The 19,868-nt window shown below is 35.3% G+C and overlaps 1 protein-coding gene across 1 annotated transcript; it reads left to right on the top strand.

The window, feature by feature from the left end:
• Positions 1 to 13,162: 13,162 nt before the first annotated feature.
• LOC110116461 (disease resistance protein RGA2-like) lies at positions 13,163 to 16,842 on the top strand. Its single transcript, XM_020850026.2, has one exon. The coding sequence runs from the start codon at positions 13,254 to 13,256 to the stop codon at positions 16,626 to 16,628; it is 3,375 nt and encodes a 1,124-aa protein (XP_020705685.1). The 5' UTR covers positions 13,163 to 13,253; the 3' UTR covers positions 16,629 to 16,842.
• Positions 16,843 to 19,868: the final 3,026 nt, after the last annotated feature.

Below are 19,868 nucleotides of genomic sequence, written 5' to 3'. Positions count from 1 at the left end.
AATATCAAGCATCCTCTTTAGAATAAGGTAACATTACTTCAAAAACATTTTCAAAACAATCTACTGGAACCATCATAACTGGAGCATTACAGAATCTGAAAGTCACATAAAAATACCAAAAAAAATAACATACTGCTGCTCCAGGAAAATAAATAAAAAGATCACACACAATTAAAAAAGATAATGCAATAAACTAAAATGCATAATAATATTTACACTTTAATACAACTTATAACAGATTTCATATTTGAAAATTTTTGGTCAAGATATTCTAATCATCACTAAAATTTGAATGAATAAATCTTCTAATAAGTTAATTTACTCTTGAGTGCAATAAAAAACTAATTAATTAATTTTATATTACACTCTTCTGACAATAAATTCAAGAATTAAAAAATTTATCAGGATCAAATTTAAGTAAACAGATATCTTGTCCTAAAATTTCTCCTTCTACACGAGATGGGAGGCGACCAGAAATTATAGAAAGAACTTCAAGTAAAAACTGATTCCTATGATGCACCATGGGTGAAAATGTACAAGTCCTCTGTATTCTTTTGGTCATAGAAACTAGCACCTGCCTCAAAAGTTGAACGAGAGAAAAAAAAGATAGTCAAGAGGAGAAATTATTTGCAAAACTGAACCTATGCTTCGTTTGGGACGGCTTTCTTACTGCTTCTTAAAGCGGCTTTCTAGTTAAAAAATTTTAGATTTTTTACTAGAAAGCCGCTTTAAGAAGCAGGAAGAAAACAGTTCCAAACGAAGCCGTAAGCTCAGCTAAAAATCTGAAAGCTTCTGCTCCTTAAAAGTACCAACTTCTTTAAAATCATTTAAATGCGGCTTTGGTAGAGCATAGGGTTGATGGGTAGTAGTACTTGAATGAATGCCACCAGTAACGTTATTTGGAGAGGAGAGCTGGTGATAGTTCCCTACAGATGAGTAAGTGCCATTTGTTACAGAGCCAGAAGAATGATGGTTCCCCACAGCAGAGTGAACGCCGTTTAAGATATTTGTTAATGATCCTGCGAGAAAGCCATTTGTGGCATTCATTGAAGATCCTGAAGGACCTGGCAAAGAATGATTTGAATGTGGAAATATACTGTGGGCAACGTCAGGTGCTGAACGTAGTGTGAGTTTGGAAGCTGTGGTTTCAGAAGTTTCTACATGGGAGTGATTGGTTTCACTAGGGAAAGCATAAAATGAAGTTAGAAAGCTGATTTTTTTGGCTGGTCAAGAAATTCTTCTGATCAAATAATTTTTTTTTTCAACTGAAGTGCCAAGGAAAAGAAGACAGCTGAACATATCACTAATGAAGCATACTAACCCATTAGTTGAGTGTCTTCCCTTCATCGAAGGTTCACTTCTTGACCGAGGTTTATCTCGTGGGCTGTACGTGATCTCCTGTGAGAACGTTATATAGGTTTTATGAATAAAATTCTTACATTTAGATTTCGTTTGGAACGACTTTCTGACCAGCTTTCTAGTATAATAACTAAAATTTTTGAACTAGAAAGCTGCTTTAAGAAGCAACAAAATGAAACCTTAGGCATGGAACATAAAGCAATAAGATAAATTTTGGTGACCTGAGGCATACATTAAGTTTGATTCCTGCAAAAGCATGAATGGAACCATGGAGATTGTAATGGTTTGACCGAATAAAGGGATGATCAAGTAGCATATTTGCTTTTGGCCTTTCTGCTGGGTTCCTTCGGAAACAACGCTGCAGAAAATCTTTACCCTCTGATGGCAAAGTCTCAGGTATTGGTGGATCTTTATGCAATACCTTAAACATTGCAGCAACCTTGTAGGCATAGGAAACAAATATTATATGCTAATGAAAGGGAAAATATTCCAAAGACATCTAAGAAAGTATTGTACATTAGGAATGAATGATCGAAAGGGTAAAGAATGAAATAACTGATGAGGTTGATAAGGTTAGGAATAAAGTCGTCGTCATAAAACTAACTATTACAAAGATATTGTATTAATAGTGCCTATGCATGCCAAATTAGATAAAAGAAAAGTTTTAAACCTACAACAACAACAATTATAACAATAACATTAAGGCTTCATTTGGGACGGCTTTCTTACTGCATATTACAGCAGATTTTAGTACAAAATGTTTTATTTTGTTCTAGAAAGCTGTTTTAGGAAGCAATAAAAAAGCAGTTCCAAACGAAGCCTAAGTCTTTACCCCCACTACGTGAGGTTGACTACATGAATACTTTTTCCCAGTGTCCGATAAAATCTAATAAAAAAGTTAGCTATTTCTAATACTTTCTAGCCAAGATGTTTTTAGATCTACTTATATTTTTTTTAACATAGGTTAGATTTAGTACATCTACTCTTTTAATCTGGTCATCGAAAGGCCAATAATTTTGTTAGGATGCAATGTCAGTCAACAGCCCAACAATGTTTTTATTAGATTTTATTAGGATCTTCCTCTAAACAGGACAACAGGTAAATGGCAGGTTGGGCTGGTAGGTTCTTGTCCTTGGATGATATTCCTGTTGGCAGATCCTCGCTGATTGGAAATGCCTACAGCTTTCTCCCATTCAGAACCATGATTTTGCGCTGAATGGAAGGATGTTTAATGCTGCTGATTTATGGTTGATTTCTACGCATTCTACCTATTGTTTAAGTTGTTTTTTTTTTTAAATTAAATCCTATTGATTTATTTAGATTTCTTTCATTCTAGGATTAGTTAATTTCTCTCTATTTTTACTTTTGTAACCCTTAAGGCCAAGTTTCAGCCACTTGATGCAACGAAAATTTCTACGAATTTGTATCTTCTTCTTTTCTAAAATTATTTTGCAACTACAAGAAGGGACTAATAGGGTCAAGCTAAGATTTCTGGAAGAAAGGTTCTCCTTCCACCTTAGTAAGACACAACACCACTCAGGAAGTCTTCATGGAAAGCTCACCTCTTCAAATCACATCCTACAAAACTCATTGAGAAGAACTTCTTCCAATGATCTCACTCAATTCAAATGGTGATCTCACCCTTTTCGTTTCAATGTGGGATACTAACAATGCTTTGGTGATGTCCTAGCTCATCAATTCTATATAAGTGTACTTGATCCACAACATTGCATAAGCAATTTAGGATAAAGTTAACATATGATATTTTTATAATGTGTATCTATAATGTGTATTTCACCTTGAATATTATTATTGCCTACAAAATCTATAATGTGTATTTCACCTTCCTGAGGCAACTCGGGCAATATGGATGCCTTTTCTGATAATTTCAACATTCTATATGTATCAGCATCATCCGTTTAGTGAACGGGCGATTTTCGAGTGAGCTTTATGCAATGTCCACAACCATTGTCTATCATTTCTATCATGTTTGATCAAATTATGAGTGAGAGAAGCATCTTTGGTAATTTCAAATACTCCAAAAGATCAAATGTAATTTTAATCAAGTAATTTTGATCCAACTTCATGCATTTTGAACTGATACGCGTGATGTCCCATAGTTGGCTATCATTCTCATAGTATTCACTGGAATTGGATGTGAGACACATATAAAGGTCAATAATAATAAATGTTTTGAGGTATGATCATCCATCCTCTTCAATAAAAGCTTTAGTTTCCAACATAGTAGAAATTGAAAACCCAAAGACTACATGAGGCCATTAATAAATTAAAATGGCAGGATGTAATGGAAGATGAGATCATTCAACTACCCAGAAGGAAATTCCTATTGAATGTAAATAGGCATTTATTGTCAAATGTCAAACAAATAGATCCTTTGAGAGATACAAAGTATGGATGGATGCACAAGGGTTCATCCGAACTTATGGGCTTAAGTACTCTAAGAATTTCACTATTACTGATAAATTTAACAATATTCAAGTCCTCTAAAAAATAATAAACCTAGACTGGTCGCTCCATTAAATAGATGTCAAGAATGCATTGATTGGTAACTTAACTAAAAAAAACCAACATTGATCTTCTTCTAGGCATCAGTGACCCTCAGAAGATATGTTCAATATATAAGTTGAAAAATATCTATGTGCATACTGAAACTATGGTTTAAAAAATTGTTCGAGGCACACGCCTCAAGGAGCATCTCGAACTGAGGCACATGATGAGTGCCTTGATGCTTAAGCCTCATTGGCACACCTTTTTTAAATTAGGCTTAACACCTTGAGACATTTTGTGTGCTGAACCGTCCCTTGGCCCTTGATCCCACGGTGCCGGTCTCCTTCCATATTTGGGAGGCTGATTTAGGAAGGATTATATTAGGGTAATTATGCATGATTTTGTGTTTATTTGTTTCTTTATTAACATATCTTGTATAGATCAAAAACTAGGGATAATTTTGAATAATGAATTTAGGAAACATTTTCCCTCTCCAATTCTCTGAATTTAACATGGTATCAGAGAGAGGCATTCAGTTCTTCTTCAAAAATGAGGGCCTGAGAGAGGGAGAACTAGTTCTTACATTCTGTTCCTACTCGCGTGCGTCCAGGGCAGTTGAGCAAGTGAGAGAGCTTCCCCTTTGCGATATCTATGTGCGACTCTTATACGTGCCTACCTAGGGGCTAAGCTGAGTGAAGAAGAGGATCAAGAGGGAGTGAGTAGGAATTGCATGCGTGTGCTAGAGCCAAATCTAGCAAGGAATGAGTGGTTGAAGAGCAGTTGTACATGCCATCAAATCCTCCACTAGAAGAGCCCCTCCTTGTCACAAATCCTAACCGCTTCTACATGTTCTAGATTCACTACCCTCATATCTGGGAGATGTAAAAGAAGGTAGAAGCCTAGTTCTGTATAGTAGAAGTCGACTTCCTAAGATCTCAGCCACCAGGATCAATCCTTCAAATTGAACAAAGGACACTTCATAACCCACGTTTCTCACCTCTACACTATCGTTGATGGAATCGTTATTTAGAACCTTGCGGGGTCGAATTTGGACTGAAGTCGGTTCGATGGATTCAAAGTTCGGCGATGGAACGGTCCTGATATGTGGAGTTGCCCAGACAATGCATGCGGTGTTGAAGAATATGGTTTTCTTGGTGGTAAGGCAACTCACTGCTATGGTCCAATGAGTGCTTATGGTGATAAGGAGTTGGTGAGCATGCAAATGGTGAAGTGCGCTACTTACCTAAGTAGGGAGTTGATCATAGATATCTAGAGTGAAGCTACAAAGAGATTAGAAGCACTTTATCCTACCCTAAAGAAGCTGGCGCTTGTTGGTGGAGAGATTATCGGAAGGCCCTGAGTCAACCTGATTGATCAGGTCAACCTGGGTTGACCCAAACTTGACCCAATTCCCTTTCTTTGATTTCAAATCAAATTTACTTCTTCTCAAGCTCAATTCTCTCCACCCTTAGACTCAGTGGGTTAGACCCAACCTACTGGGCCCAATCCCATGCCCTGGGTCAACCTGGTTGACCAAGCCAGCCCAAGTTGACCCCTTTAGACCCATTTGAGCATAAATCAAATTCAATCCAACTCCAAGCTTCCTGGAGCCCATAACCCACAATTTTCTGGCGACTACGGTGGGACTCGAACCCACAATCTCCCACTGAGTATGTTTTGGCCATGATTGAGGTGAGATGTATTCTGCCTTGTTGACAATTGCCCATTCTGTGAAACTTATAAGGGTGGAGCTCAGAATACAGGTCTTTATATGTCGTTACCAGTGCCAGATTAGATTTGGGAGGATCTCAGTTTGGACTTCATTTTGGGCTTGCCGCGAACCAGGCGGGGTAACGACTCTATCATGTTGGCCGTCGACAAATTCTCGAAGATGGTCCATTTTATCTCTTGTAAGAAAACTTCTAATGCTTTGAACATTGCAACACTTTTTTTTAATGAAAATGTTTGTCTACACGACCTATATCGAAGTCTTACATCGTATCGCGATGCCAAGTTCATAAGTCATTTTTGGCGTGAAATATGGAAACGATTGGGTACTGATGTCCGACTCAGTTTGACGTACGATCCACAATTTGATGGGCAGACTGAAGTCATTAACCGCTCCTTAGGAAACATGTTACAGTGCCTGGTACATGACAATCCAAATCAATGGGAAGAAGTTCTGTGTAAGGTGGAATTTGCCTATAATTCCATGACAAACCGTTCGACAGGTAAAACACCTTTTAGTATTGTTTCTACTAAATAACCTAGCATTGCTTTGGAAATTACTGTGTTGTCAAAATGAAAATCTTTGGCTGCTACAAACTTCACTGATCAATACATGGAGATGTTAGCAGAGGTTCGCCAACAAATTATTAAGTCCAACCAACATTACAAAGTAGCCGCAGATGCTCATCGCCGACATACCACATTCAAAGTGGGAGATCTAGTTATGGCCAGGCTTCACCGAGAGCGATTTCCACCTGGAACATACACCAAGTTAGCACGCCGCAAAGTGGGTCCAGTACCTATTACCGCTAATTCAATGACAATGCTTACAATGTCGCCTTACATGCTGATTGTAATACATCTCCAACTTTTATTGTCTCCGACATTTGGGAATACAAACCTACAGACGTTGCCGAAATCATACTAAGCTCGTCGGAGTCGAGCTCTTCTAAAGCCGTGAAGGTTGATGCGGAGCACGTTAGTTCACGAGAACTAGCAGAGCATTGCACCTATGCTAACAAACTTGTGCGGTGTCCACTACATTTTAACTTTTCCTTAAATTTTGTTATTTTCGATTATATATAGTACTAGTAGTTCTTTTAGAAGCTTGGTCTAGATATACATGAAGAAAGGAGGAGAATACATATACCTCATAGGAGATATTGTACTCAGTTTTTTACCTATCCAGAAATACTTACAATTTCTCTAGTACAGAAATTGGTTTATGTATTGTTTTTCTTGCTTTTCTCTCTACAGGTGACAGACGTTTGTATTAGAATTCCTAGCCAAGCCAGAAGCCTAACACTTGCCACATAACTGATCCCCACATCCTCGATCACTCACACCCCCTAAGAGCAAGTGCTTACATTTCTTTAGCCAACCAGGGGGCCACACATATCTCGAGGGGTATGTAGCGTTATACGGATGTCTTGTTACTATAAGAAAAACCCTGATTTCAGACGAATTTTCTAGCAGAAAAAAATCCTTTAGAATTTCTGGCGAATTTTCGGTGGAATATTTCCGGCGAATTTTTCGGCGTATTACCGACTGATTTTTGGTGGTATTTCCGGCAAATTCTTTGCTGAATGTTTTGGCAGAATTTCCAGTAGTGGGTTCAAAGCTTAAATTTTTTTTCATTTTCTTATTTTTCTGACGGCGTATATCTGTTGGACAAATTTTCAACATTTTTTTCACTAGAAATATTTCCGCCTAGCTCACAAGTTTGCTCTACTAATAAGGTCTAGTACCTTTTATGGACAAATTTGGATATAACAATATTTATAATAAATAAATATAATAGTGCTACAAAATTTTATTTTGTTGAGGTTTTCATCCTTGAAGAAATTTGATGCATCTGAACTTTTTTTTTTTATTACTGTTTTTTTTATTATTTTTTTTTTTGAAGAAAATCATCTCTTTATTATCATCTAATAATAAATACCATTCTGAAATAAATGCAACATAAAAAAGATGGGCCAATATGCTAATTTGGATTAAATTTGAAATTTTGAAATTTGTTTGGGTGATCGCCTAATGTCAAATCTGATTAATGGCTCAATTGATTATTTATAGATAAAGATTTATATAAGGGTAATTACATAATATAACACTTAATTTTTGTTTATTTATAAAACCAACCCTCACTATAATTTTTGAACTATCAAATCCCAATTTTTACACATGCAACAATCAAATCGTTGAGAATTTGACAAAAATCAACATCAAGATGCCAAAATTATATTTTAACAATTTTTTTTTTTTTTGAGATTTTCTTAGCAAATTTAATTATAAATTTACACATATAGCATATACAAAGTCTCAAAATAAACTTTTTTTCGATAATTAAGGCAAACTCACTCATACACATCACATAAGTAAGATTCAAACCCAAGACCTCTTAGTTGTTAGACAAAACTCCCAACCAATAGACCCAGATAAGTTGTGTCAAAGCCTCAAACTTAATAAACTTTTTTTTTTTTAGACATTTAGGCCAATTAAGGCAAATGGACACATACATACGCAAGACTCAAACCCTAAACCTCTTGGTTGACAATTAAATTCTCAACCAACATATCAAGGTGAGTTACATCAAAGCCTCAAACTTAACAATCTATATTAGACATTTAGGCCAATTAAGACAAACTTACACGCACATCACATACGTAAGACTCTAACTCAAGACCTCTTGTTTAGCAGCCAAAATTCTCATTTAACAGACCAAATTGAATTGTGTAAATAAAAAAAACTATAAAGATAGCATAGATTTTGGATCATCTAAAACTTCCATTTCAATCTTCTATATATTCTCCAAATTTTGCGTTCATCTTTATGATTTTCTTGAAGTGATCTGAGTAATCAACGCCTACTTTAAAGTTAGCTTCATTTTGTCACATAAAAAGAAAATAAAATATCTCAAACGCATCTATTTGTCAGTTCTTCAACATTTTCCAATAGAGCAACAGCTCTCTTCCTAAGGAGTAATTATTACATCCGGACAAAAAACCGGAAATCCAGATGTCTACCGAGCAATACTGAGTACTCAATACCGAGTTTTAGGTGATGTGGCGCGTGATTATTGGTCTCTGGACGCGTCCGGTGACCTGACGTAATGATTGCTCCTTCCTAAGGCATAGTCTTGTGATGGGGCCTCACCCAAATCCTTCTCAACATTTATTGCACTAAAAACGACCGGACCTGAATATAAAAATAGCTCTTTTGTGAAGAAGTGAATAAACAGCCAAAGAACGAGAGAAAGAAATCAGAAACATTAGGAAAAAATAGAAAAAAAAAAAAAACAAGAGGACGCGTTAAGCTATAGAGAACTATCAACTATCATTACCTCTCCTTTACATAATTATTTCATGAAAATTTTGTATAATATTATATATATAATTGGCTCATTTTATAAAAAGCAAAACTTTAATTTTAAAAAATATGTTGCATGAATAATAAATCAAATTGATAGGGAGAAGAGATTGTTTGATTTAATGACCTTATATCCATCAATCTGTTAAGTATAAAAAATGTATCAATATTTAATCTCCTCGTGTATCATTTCCAAGTCTCGAGCACATATGTACAAAAAAAAAGTGTAGGCTTCTCGATGTTTTAAATATTTCATGAAGTATATTGCAAAGATCCCAATTAGAAATTTCATAGTACCAAGAACTAGAAAAGAGAATACAAGTATTTAAACTTCCCAATGCTTCTTAACTAGTTGGAACAAATAAGTGTTGAAGAGTCCCATGAATTACAAGTTGCAACTCTTCATTACCCATAACTTTGAGGCATTCTCGTGCAAAAATATTATGTCCCAACTCATGTAGTAAATCATGCATCTTGTATTATCCTAAATCTTTAAACTTGTCAAAGAAAATTTTTTTTACTAAACTATCTAAATATCTTCCTCTAATATCCTCCATAGTCTCTCCTTGAATATGAGATGGCTGAAAAAAAAACCAATGCAATCCACATTCAGCCTACGGTTTCGTTTGGGATGGTTTTTTTATTACTTTTTAAAGTTGCTTTCTAGTTAAAAAATTTAAAAAAAAAAATTATACTAGAAAGCTGCTTTAAGAAGCAGTAAGAAAGCCGTCACAAACGAAGCCTGAATCATCTTTATTCAACATATGATTTTGTAGAAATATAGAACAAAATGAAAATCATATTTGTAGAGACCTGGCAGACCTATATAGTTCAGTCTTAAGATGAAAAAGATATAATTCTGACCCATTGTTGTAGTACTTAATTGCTTTCTAGAACTATCATCACTTGCCTTTCATCCGTGTTAGAATTTAGAACATCACAAATGACCTTTGCCGCCAATGGAGTTCCTGAAAGCTTATTTATTATATTCCAGCAATGGCTCTTAATTTTTTAAGATCATTAGGGTTCTCTACATCATCAAATGCATGAGTTGAGAAGCTCCAAACACTCATCCTCCTTCAGGCCCTCTAATCTAAATATTTCTATCTTTTTAATGACCTTTGAGATTCATCCTTGATTATCCATTAGAGTTGCTTCAGCAATCTTATTTGTTAATTCTCTCGTTTTGGTCAGATATTGTTTGGGAATTGGTTGGGACTTCTTCTGCTTGATTATCTTGTGGTTATCATTTATATGATTTTGGGCAGCTGCCTCCAATGGATGATCCTTACTACCCAATAGGGTGGCAAACTTTTCTATTTGTTTAGCAAGAAGCCTCCTGTTCCTAAGTCTAGTTTTTGGTTATTTTTGCTACCTACAGAATGTCTAAATTTTTGTTTATTGTCCTTTTGAGGTTGCTTTGCAACCTTTAGTTTATTTTGGTGATTAAAGATTTGTGATCTTAGTTTTGGCCTCCTTTTGGGCCTATGTTTATAAATCCTTTTTTTTTATTTAATGATATTTATAGCTGTGGTAATGGATTTGTTTATATTTTTTTTTTTTCCAACAACTTATCCAAAAAAAAAAAAAACCTTGATTGCAACTCATAGTTATGGAGTTCAAACAAGTTGGGCATGTCTTTGAATATTCTTCTGCTAGATGGTTGCTTGGTTAGTTTTTTTTTCTTAGATACCTTGATTAAATGTGGGATTATTACTCCTACAGAAGATTGTGAAATTGAAATTAGTGTTGACACAGCTCACCTTAGCCTGTTGGTTGAGAGCTTAGGCTTCTAACTAAGAGGTCTTGGGTTCGAGTCTTTGTCTATGCGTTGTGTGTGTGAGTTTGCCTTAAATGGCCTAAATGTCCAAAAAAAATTAGTGTTGCAATTACCTTAGTTCTCTGGTTTATAATTTTGCTAAAAAATTTGTTTTTCTTCTACTAACATATTGTTTTATCTACAATAATGAGCTTGCTCCTACAATAATGAGCGCTCAAAAAAAAAAATATTTACAATATGTAATTATTTACCGTCCACAAGCTTCATTAATTTTTATTAATCACAATTAAATGCACTTTCAAACTAAGTCACCATCAACCAGAAAGAGAATATTCGCACTATCTTGCAAAGCTCCAAAAGCACTTCACATTCAGAAGCTCCAAAAGCAATTTTGACTAAATTTTAAAAATCCAACTTAATTTTTGAAAATCCGTCTAATTTTTAAAAAATCTGACTAAATTTAAAATTTTCCTCCCATGGCTGGTGAGCCAGCTCGAGTTCATTTACAGTGAGATGAGCTCGAGTTCGAGCTCGCTTTTTATGTAACAAGCCTAACTTGATAAGTGCAAAAACTCACTCTACTCCACTCATTTACGACAAATTATTACGTCCGCTCACCGTACTCGGAGATATGTCCGGATATTAATAAAATATTATTTTAAATTAAGCGCATAAAAAACGCAAGTAAAGCTCACCTAAAGCACAGATAAAGCGCAGTCAAAGCGCAGGTGACATAGCAAGTTTTAATTGGATGTCCGAACCTATTTATAGGTCCGGTGACCGGACTTAATAATTTTCCCTCCTTTACACCCCTAGTAGCATGTGGATGAATCTTCATTACATTATTAAGTGGCAGACAGCTATGACTGTGCATGTGACGTACTTTTGGATCTTTGTGAAAAACAAGGATACTAAGTGGCAGACGGCTATGTCTTTCTGCATGAGACGTCCTGTGGACTTTAATGCCATCAATTCATTAGAAGACAACAAAAAAATAAATTCAATAAATCTTAATTATTATTATTATTATTATTATTTTCACTTACTTGCATCACGTTACATTGAAGGCTTTAGCTTGTGCTTATCAAATAAAAACAAACTTAAACTTCATCGTCTCATATCTCTTCTCCAATTTGTGAATTAAGAGGTTGAAATTCAATTAACGATTTTTTAATAAAATATTTTTCATTTCAAAAAAAAATTTATATTTAAAGACTGATTTAAAAAGTAGTCAGCTAATGATTATTTCTCACAAAATTTTTACTATTTTTTAGAATACATTTTTAAGTACAAGAATTTTTTTTAAATAATTTTTTTTTCACTAAAAAGTAAAAAATTTTAGTTAGAAAGAAGTAAAAAATTGTCCAAATGATGCCTTCGCTCGACCATTTCCTTAAGTTTTATCGTTTATGCGACACCGCATTTGACCATTGCCAGCTAGAATTACTTGACGCTGTTGACGTCTCCGCTAGGCCGTTGGATTTCAAAGGAACGGTTGGGATGAAGTATTTAAGGATTTTCCATATCTTAATCAATAGGATATCGTTGTGAGCCGGTAGACTATCTAATCTGCATCTCTTCCAATCTCCTTTTTTTTCTTATTTTCGTTGGACCACCCCGGCCGCTAATTGTCATCAAACTTCCACCAAGGCGTCGACTGCCAAAATATTTTCATCTGGCTGTCGATCACCCCAACATTACATCACATCATATTTTTTTCATTATTATACATATATTTTGATGCATTTTATTGAATAGAATATAATTAATCTCAATTAAAAAGTTACCAAAATATCTCAACCCTAACAAAAAAAAATCCCAAACTTATCTACAATACTGCTCAAAAAATGAAAAAAAAAAGTTTGACAAAAGAATTGAAGAGTCACCATGATCAGTTTCATTAAAGTCCAATTAATTGATGACGTTAAAGTAAAATAAATTTAGGAAAGTAGCATGTAGGGGTATAAGCCTAGCACGACTGGTTTATGGGCTCGCGAGTCGAGCTTATGAAGCTCACGAGTCGAGCTTGAGTTCGAGCTCATTTAATAAATGAGATCGAGTTCTAGCTTGAGCCGGCTCGGCTCGTGAGCTCGTGAGCCGGCTCGAATAAATATTAATATTTTTAAAATAATTTTATTTATTAAATTTAAATATTAAAAATAATAATAATAATCAACTAAATTATATATATATATATTCCACCTAATTTTTAAAATTTCCACATAAATTTAAAATTTTCTGATACCAAACAGCCCCTTAGTGTGCCTTCGCTTGACCATTTGCTTAAGTTTTATCGTTTATGCGACGCCACATTTGACCATTGACAGCTGGAATTCCTTGGCGCCCGCTAGGCCGTCGGATTGCAAAGGAACGGTTGAGATGAAGTATTTAAGGATTTTCTTATCTTAACCAGGATATAGCCGTGAGCCGGTAGACTATCAAATCTTCATCTCTTCCAATCTCCTTTTTTTTCTTACTCTTCAGTTGCTCTGCTCTTCTACATCAATCGTCGATGATTGCCATGGCGGATATGATTCTTGATCCAATCATGGAGAAGCTCATCAGCGCTGGCTTCCGTTACCTGAAAGATCAAGTCAGATGGCAGAAACGCACAAAGGAGGAGCTTGAAAAGCTGAAAGAGATTCTCCCCCAAATCCAAGCTGTCGTCAACTTTGCTTCCAACCAGGAGCAGACCATAGAAGAATATCCGGATCTTAACAAATGGCTATGGAAGCTACAAGATGCCATTGATGATGCATTTGACGTCGTTGATGAGCTGGAGTACATGGAGCTTGAAAAGCAGGTGACCAAAGACAAGAAGCTGAGAAGGGTGCGTTCCATCATGAAATCCATGAAGAAAAAACTTGTCAAATTTGGCAAACGTGCTGTCAAAATTGATCCCACCTTGAAGCGACTGGAGGCGGCTGTGCAGAAACTTGATAAAGTTACAACAACTGGTGTTGATACTTTCCTTCATCTTGTAAAAGACGCAAAGCAGGAGCTTCAGAAACAGCAGCTTGAGCTGCACGGAGCACGTGAAACGGGAGCCTTGCCTAAAAATGATCTCATTGGGCGGGGCAAGGATAAGGAGCTTGTTATGGAGTGGCTGAGGAATCCATCAAACGAGCATCGGGGAACTGATTTGTACAGAAACATTTCTCTTTTATCTATAGTCGGCCATGGTGGTATGGGGAAGACAACTCTCTTGCAACATGTTTATAATGATGAAATTACAAAGGAATTTGGTCGTAAAATGTGGGTTTGTGTTTCCAACAACTTTGATGTGAAGAAAGTCATTGCAGATATGTTGCAATCTCTTAAGATGGAGAGGCCTCGTTGTGACACACTTGATGCACTTCAAAATAGTCTTCGGACTGAGATTATGTCCAAAAAGTTCTTACTTGTGCTGGATGATATTTGGGAGGAGGATGAGGAGAAGGATAAAAGCAAATGGGAGGATGTGCTCGCCCCTCTATCTTCTGGGGGTTTTGGTAGTAAGATTCTGCTAACAACTCGAGAAGAATCAATTGCACTGATGCTTGCAAAGGTAATTAAAAAGAAGAAGGAAATAGTTAAATTACAGGGCCTAGAGGAAGATGAGTGTTTGCTGCTCCTCAACTCTCATGCATTTGCTGGTGTAGAGAACCCTAACGATCATGGAAATTTAAGAGTCATTGCTCGAGATATAGTTAAAAAGCTTTTAAGATCTCCGTTGGCAGCTAAGGTCATTGGTGGTGTTCTGAATGAGGACTTGGATGTAAGGCATTGGAGGACAGTTCTAGAAAGCAATTTATTGGGTCGGAATTCTATCCATTCTATCTTAAGACTGAGCTATATAGTTCTGTCAAACAATCTACGAAATTGCTTTGCATTTTGTTGTATGTTCCCAGAAGATCATAAGTTTGATAAATATGATTTAGTCCGAATGTGGATTGCATTGGGTTTCATTCAGCCATCTCAAGAAATGACTATGGAGGATATCGGAGGAAGGTATTTTGATGCTTTAGTCAAAAAAGCTTTATTTGACAAGGTCGAGGATGACTACAAGATGCATGATTTAATACATGAGTCAGCATCTAAATTTTTTGCTCAGGTATGCGGTAAATTTGTGGATGATCAAAAGCCATCTTTCAAAATTTCTGAGACTATTCGACACTTGTCAGTTCTAAATGCAAAACTAGACATCTTAAGAAATATTGAGAAGTTGAAACATTTGCATTCTCTTTTCTTTTTCTATAAAGATTTTAATGATCAGGATCTTTGCGGTGGACTTATTGAAGTATTGAAAACATCGAGAAGCCTACGCTTATTATACATATGTATTGGTCAAGTTGAATTGAAAATGATACCTGAGGAGATTGGAAATTTGATACATCTTCGATACTTAAAGATTCAAGATATTAATTTGACTATGCTGCCAAAATCTCTAAGTAATCTCTATCACTTGCAATACATAATCTATAAGAGGCCATATAGCTCAAGCAATCCTGAAGGTGATGTTTTTTTACCAAGTGACATTAATAGCCTTTCTAACTTGCGTTACGTGGAATTTCCCAATAATTATATTTCATCAATATATGGGATTGGGAAGCTAAAGTCTCTTTCAGAACTGTATATATTTGATCTTAGAGATGTGAGTGGTTATAGAATTGGGGAGTTGGAGAATATGAATGATCTTTGCAAATTAGGAATCAATTGCCTTGAAAATGTTAAGGATGCCGAAGAGGCTTGTAGTGCCAAATTATATTCCAAGAGTAGGCTCAGAGATTTAACCTTATGTTGGAGTAACACTTCTTATTCGAGGAACATCGATTTAGATGAGAACGTGCTTGACGATATTCAGCCACCAAAATGTCTAAGCAGTCTGAGCATAAAGAGATACATGGGTGCAAGGTCTCCAATATGGACGAACAATGTCAATTGGATCTTCAATCTAGAGAAAATCGAATTGTCAGATTGCAGAGAGTGGGAAACTCTTCCACCTTTTGGGCAACTTCCCTTCCTCAAGTCACTGGAACTTTATAACATGCCGAAAGTAAAATGGCTCGAAAGTAAAATTAATGGGATTGATAAATACCGTGCCTTTCCATTGCTAGAGAAGTTATATATTGAGGGATTAGAAGCATTAGAGGATTGGTTTGAGGCAGGAGTAGCTGCTGAAGATGGATGTTTGTTTCCTTGCTTAATTCGACTGAAGCTACGTCACTGCCCGAAGTTGAAAGAGTTGCCCTCTTTGCCCCCTAAGCTCAAGTTCTTGTGGATGGATAACATGGGGTGGAAGACTTTGAATTTTTGTAGCAATTCAAATCCTATTCCCCTTCAATCATTATCTGTCATTGACTGTCCAAACATTACATCTATTCCTCTGGCTGATGAAATAGCAAGGCTTGCAGCACTAAGATACTTGAGAATTAAAAAGTGCCCTAATCTGATCTCTCTGGGAAGATATCGAGAAGTGGAGACCACTTATAATTGTTATCTCATACTTAGCAATCTCTGGATAAGTGATCCATCCGTGTTGCTAATGGAGCCATTGAGATGTGTCGCCTCTTTAAAAGAGCTGACTATTAGGGATAATGATGAGGTGGTTTCATTTCCAAATGAGGTGGAGCAATGGTTTCTGACTGTTAGGTCTTCTCTTTCTGAGCTGTATATTTTTAATCTCAAATCCTTACAGTCTCTCCCTTCCACCTTCGAAAGCTTACCTTCACTTCAGTATCTAAATATCATTGGCGTTCATATGCTTCGGGAATTACCGAACCTTCCTCCCTCTTTGGAACGTCTAGAAATTTGGGGATGTCATCCAGAGTTAAAGGAGCGCTATGGAGAGGATGGAGGCTCCGATCGGCACAAGATTGCTCACATTCCTGATATCTCTATTCGTTAATGAAAATTTCAAAATACATAAAGCAAACTTCTTTCTTTCTTCTTATCTTATTTGTTTGATATATATGAAATGTGAAGAATGCAATCTCAGCGAGAAACAGTTTGTAAGCACTCAATTTTATTTATGTATCACTTCGTTGTCCTTTTATATACTAGTACAAATGCATGTGCACATGAATAAAAAAAAATAATTATTATAGTTTACTTCCAACACATGTTAAGTGGAGAGAAAATAACTGTGGGTCCTGCACGGGTGGGGTTGGTTGCTGGTAGACTCGCAGAGGGATTAGTGGACATCACCAAGCGCGTCACAAGCTGACGTGGCAGCGGGCCGATACCCCCGTTCCCAAAAAAAAAAAAAAAACTTCCAATACATGAAAGAAGCTAAGTAAATCGTTAAATTCAAAATAAAGAAAATTCAAGATCTACTGATTAAATGCACGTGCATATGGTGCACATGAATAAAATTTTAAAAATAGAATATCCAATGACGATTGTTCGACCCTAAGGCAATTGAGATTGATAATTGTTTTCCCAACTTAATTTCTCACATACAACAATATTAAGTAGCAGAAGATGACCTACCAAGATTTATTTCTTTATTATGAGAAAAAGTATACATGAAAAAATGCAAATACAAATAAATAATAAGAAACAAAATGCTGACGTTATATAAATATATTGAAAATAAAAACCATTTACATAAAATATAATGAAAATAAAATCAACTAAGTACATAAATCGACATACACAATTTGTACATTCAGGCCCAAAAACATGGTCAAAATAATATATTTTCTCTTTATTTCTATTCTGAATTCTTTCAAGGTAATCCTTGGAGAAATATGTATCCAAAAAATGAATCAATACGCACATTCTATCTTAAACCGTATAAAATCAATGAAAATTTTCAATAGTAAAGTGCTTATCCCACCTTGTCATCAATAACTTGAATAAGATTCCTATTTATGCATCAATCAATGGCCTGCATTTGACTTCCACCTTTCACCAACAAAAACTATAAGAAAAAATTAAAAAAAAACACACATTAATTAAAAAAAACCTTAACCATTTTCATTCGTGCTTAAGATCTGCATTAGTAGTTTTAATTTTTTTTATAATATTACTTCTAGAAAATTTGTTGGATTTGTTATGAAACATTGTGCTATAGAAATTATTTTTGAGAAGAAGGAAAAATTTAAAACATTAAAACCAAAGACAAAAAAAAAGATTAAAACCAAATATTAAAAAAGTTAAAAGGTTACTAAAAAATCAAAGACTCAAAGTAAACGTGAGACAAATAATCTATAATTAAAATTAAAAAGAACACTTTACCCATAAAGCAGGTTATCTCAATTGCGAAGAATACTTAATACTCAATCATATATGTAGAAAATAATAGCATAAGAGGAGGCATTCATGAGAAACCCTAGGGTCATATGACTCATCATAGCTATCTCAAAAGAACAAATCTATCAAGTAGCAGCCGACAAAAGCCATTTTAGAAGGGTATTAAAATCATATAAAGTTGTCTCAAATGCACCATCTACTCGAAACTAGAAATCTATGATTTAGTTTATCATATAATGCATCAACTCGACATGTATCTTATTTTTTCAGCATAAATTAAGAAAAAAAAAACAAAAACAAAAACAGAGGAACCATCAACATACAACAGAAACCAGTAATGAAAAGTATTAGCTAATAGAACTTGTATTGCTGGCATTAAAAAAGAGGAATAAGATACTACTGATATATTGGAATTATGATTTTTGCAGTCATGTAAGAACACAATGTTTAAAATAGAAGAAAAACAAAGATGAGAGGCCATATTTGTTGTGTTTCCATTCCCTCCAGACATGATATTCAAAACAACATACAAAGAGTAGTGAATATTTCCTTTCATCCATTCCCAATGAGGCTTTACTTTTTGGCATTTGAGTAATAGGGGCTCTCATAAAGGAAAAAGCAAACAACCTAAATCACCTTTTATGAAAGGCATTGGATAAAAGTTTAAAATAATGATATCAGAAGTTCAAATTTGGGGCAGAATGGCATATGAGTGCGAAGTAAAGAATTGGAGGAGACGACTCAACAATGAGGTAAATAATGCAAAGTTTTAATTAAAGAGTAGATAGTATCACTGTAAACATGTACACTGATTTTTAATGACAAGTATTCATATATCAGTAATGTCATATACATACGAACAATGAAAAATTTATATATGAACAAGCATGATAATATTAATATTGATTAGTTAATTATATTTTGAAAATATAAATTATCACTAATACTCATACTAATGATTTAATTAATTAGAATAGATTAAACTAATATAATGTCAATTATATTAATAATATATATAATAAGAAATAAATTAAAAATATTAATTAATTTAATTTAATGATAATTATACTACTAATTATAAAATTAAATTAAATTATTTAATAATACTACTAATTATTTAATTACAATGACTTCAATAGTAAGCCTAGCTCTATTGTGCCTCCACTAACAGTTATGACTTGAAAGTTCGTTAGGGATGTTAAGCCCTATAGAACTGGCCCAAGCTAACCAAGAGGGGGGGTGAATTGGTATTTTTAAAAAATTTCTTTTCACAAAGAATAAAAAACACATAAACCAAAATCACACTACGAGAAAAAATAAACGCGAAAATTAAAGTGCAGAAGCAAGAAATAAGAACACAAAAATTTATAGTGGTTATAAGTGGTTCGGAGTCAACTTCGACCTACGTACCACGTCCGGACCCGCCTGCTCGAGTATTGCACTAATGCAATCGTTGACTCGCCTTATTAGCCCTGCACAACTGGACGGAGAAGCCTTTACAGAATCCTTTTTTGCTCACCCGTTTGCCGCACGAAGGCAAAGGAACTATCTCCTTTTGCTTCCTCCTGAAGCTGGCAAGAGAACAAGCAACCAGATGCTGACTCCTTACCTCTACTGACTTCTTCCACGGATGAGAAACTCTAGACGAAGGAAGGAAGCGATTCCTTTGAAGCAACCCTAGTGAATCTCCCCACAAGCTTCCCCCTTTACAAGATCCTCTCTCCTCCCTCTCTCTCTTTTCGTCTCCTCAAGGCCTTCTCAGGTCAACACAGGCACGCAGTCCAAAGGATATTTATTAAAACGTTGAACAAGAGCTCTTATCATAGAACGAGCTTCAAAGGGAGGGGCGAGCTCATTAATTGAAGTTGCCGACTATTCTCCAGGACGATAT

Source organism: Dendrobium catenatum, unplaced genomic scaffold (assembly GCF_001605985.2).
Source record: "Dendrobium catenatum unplaced genomic scaffold, ASM160598v2 fragScaff_scaffold_1575, whole genome shotgun sequence".
In the NCBI taxonomy this organism is placed as follows: Eukaryota; Viridiplantae; Streptophyta; class Magnoliopsida; order Asparagales; family Orchidaceae; genus Dendrobium; species Dendrobium catenatum.
The sequence above is the reverse complement of the archived record's forward strand: the minus strand, read 5'-3'. Positions and strand labels throughout refer to the sequence as shown.

Bases quoted from the DNA above. Each gene is read 5' to 3' on its own strand.
- LOC110116461 (XM_020850026.2), top strand. From the start codon at position 13,254: ATGATTGCCATGGCGGATATGATTCTTGATCCAATCATGGAGAAGCTC.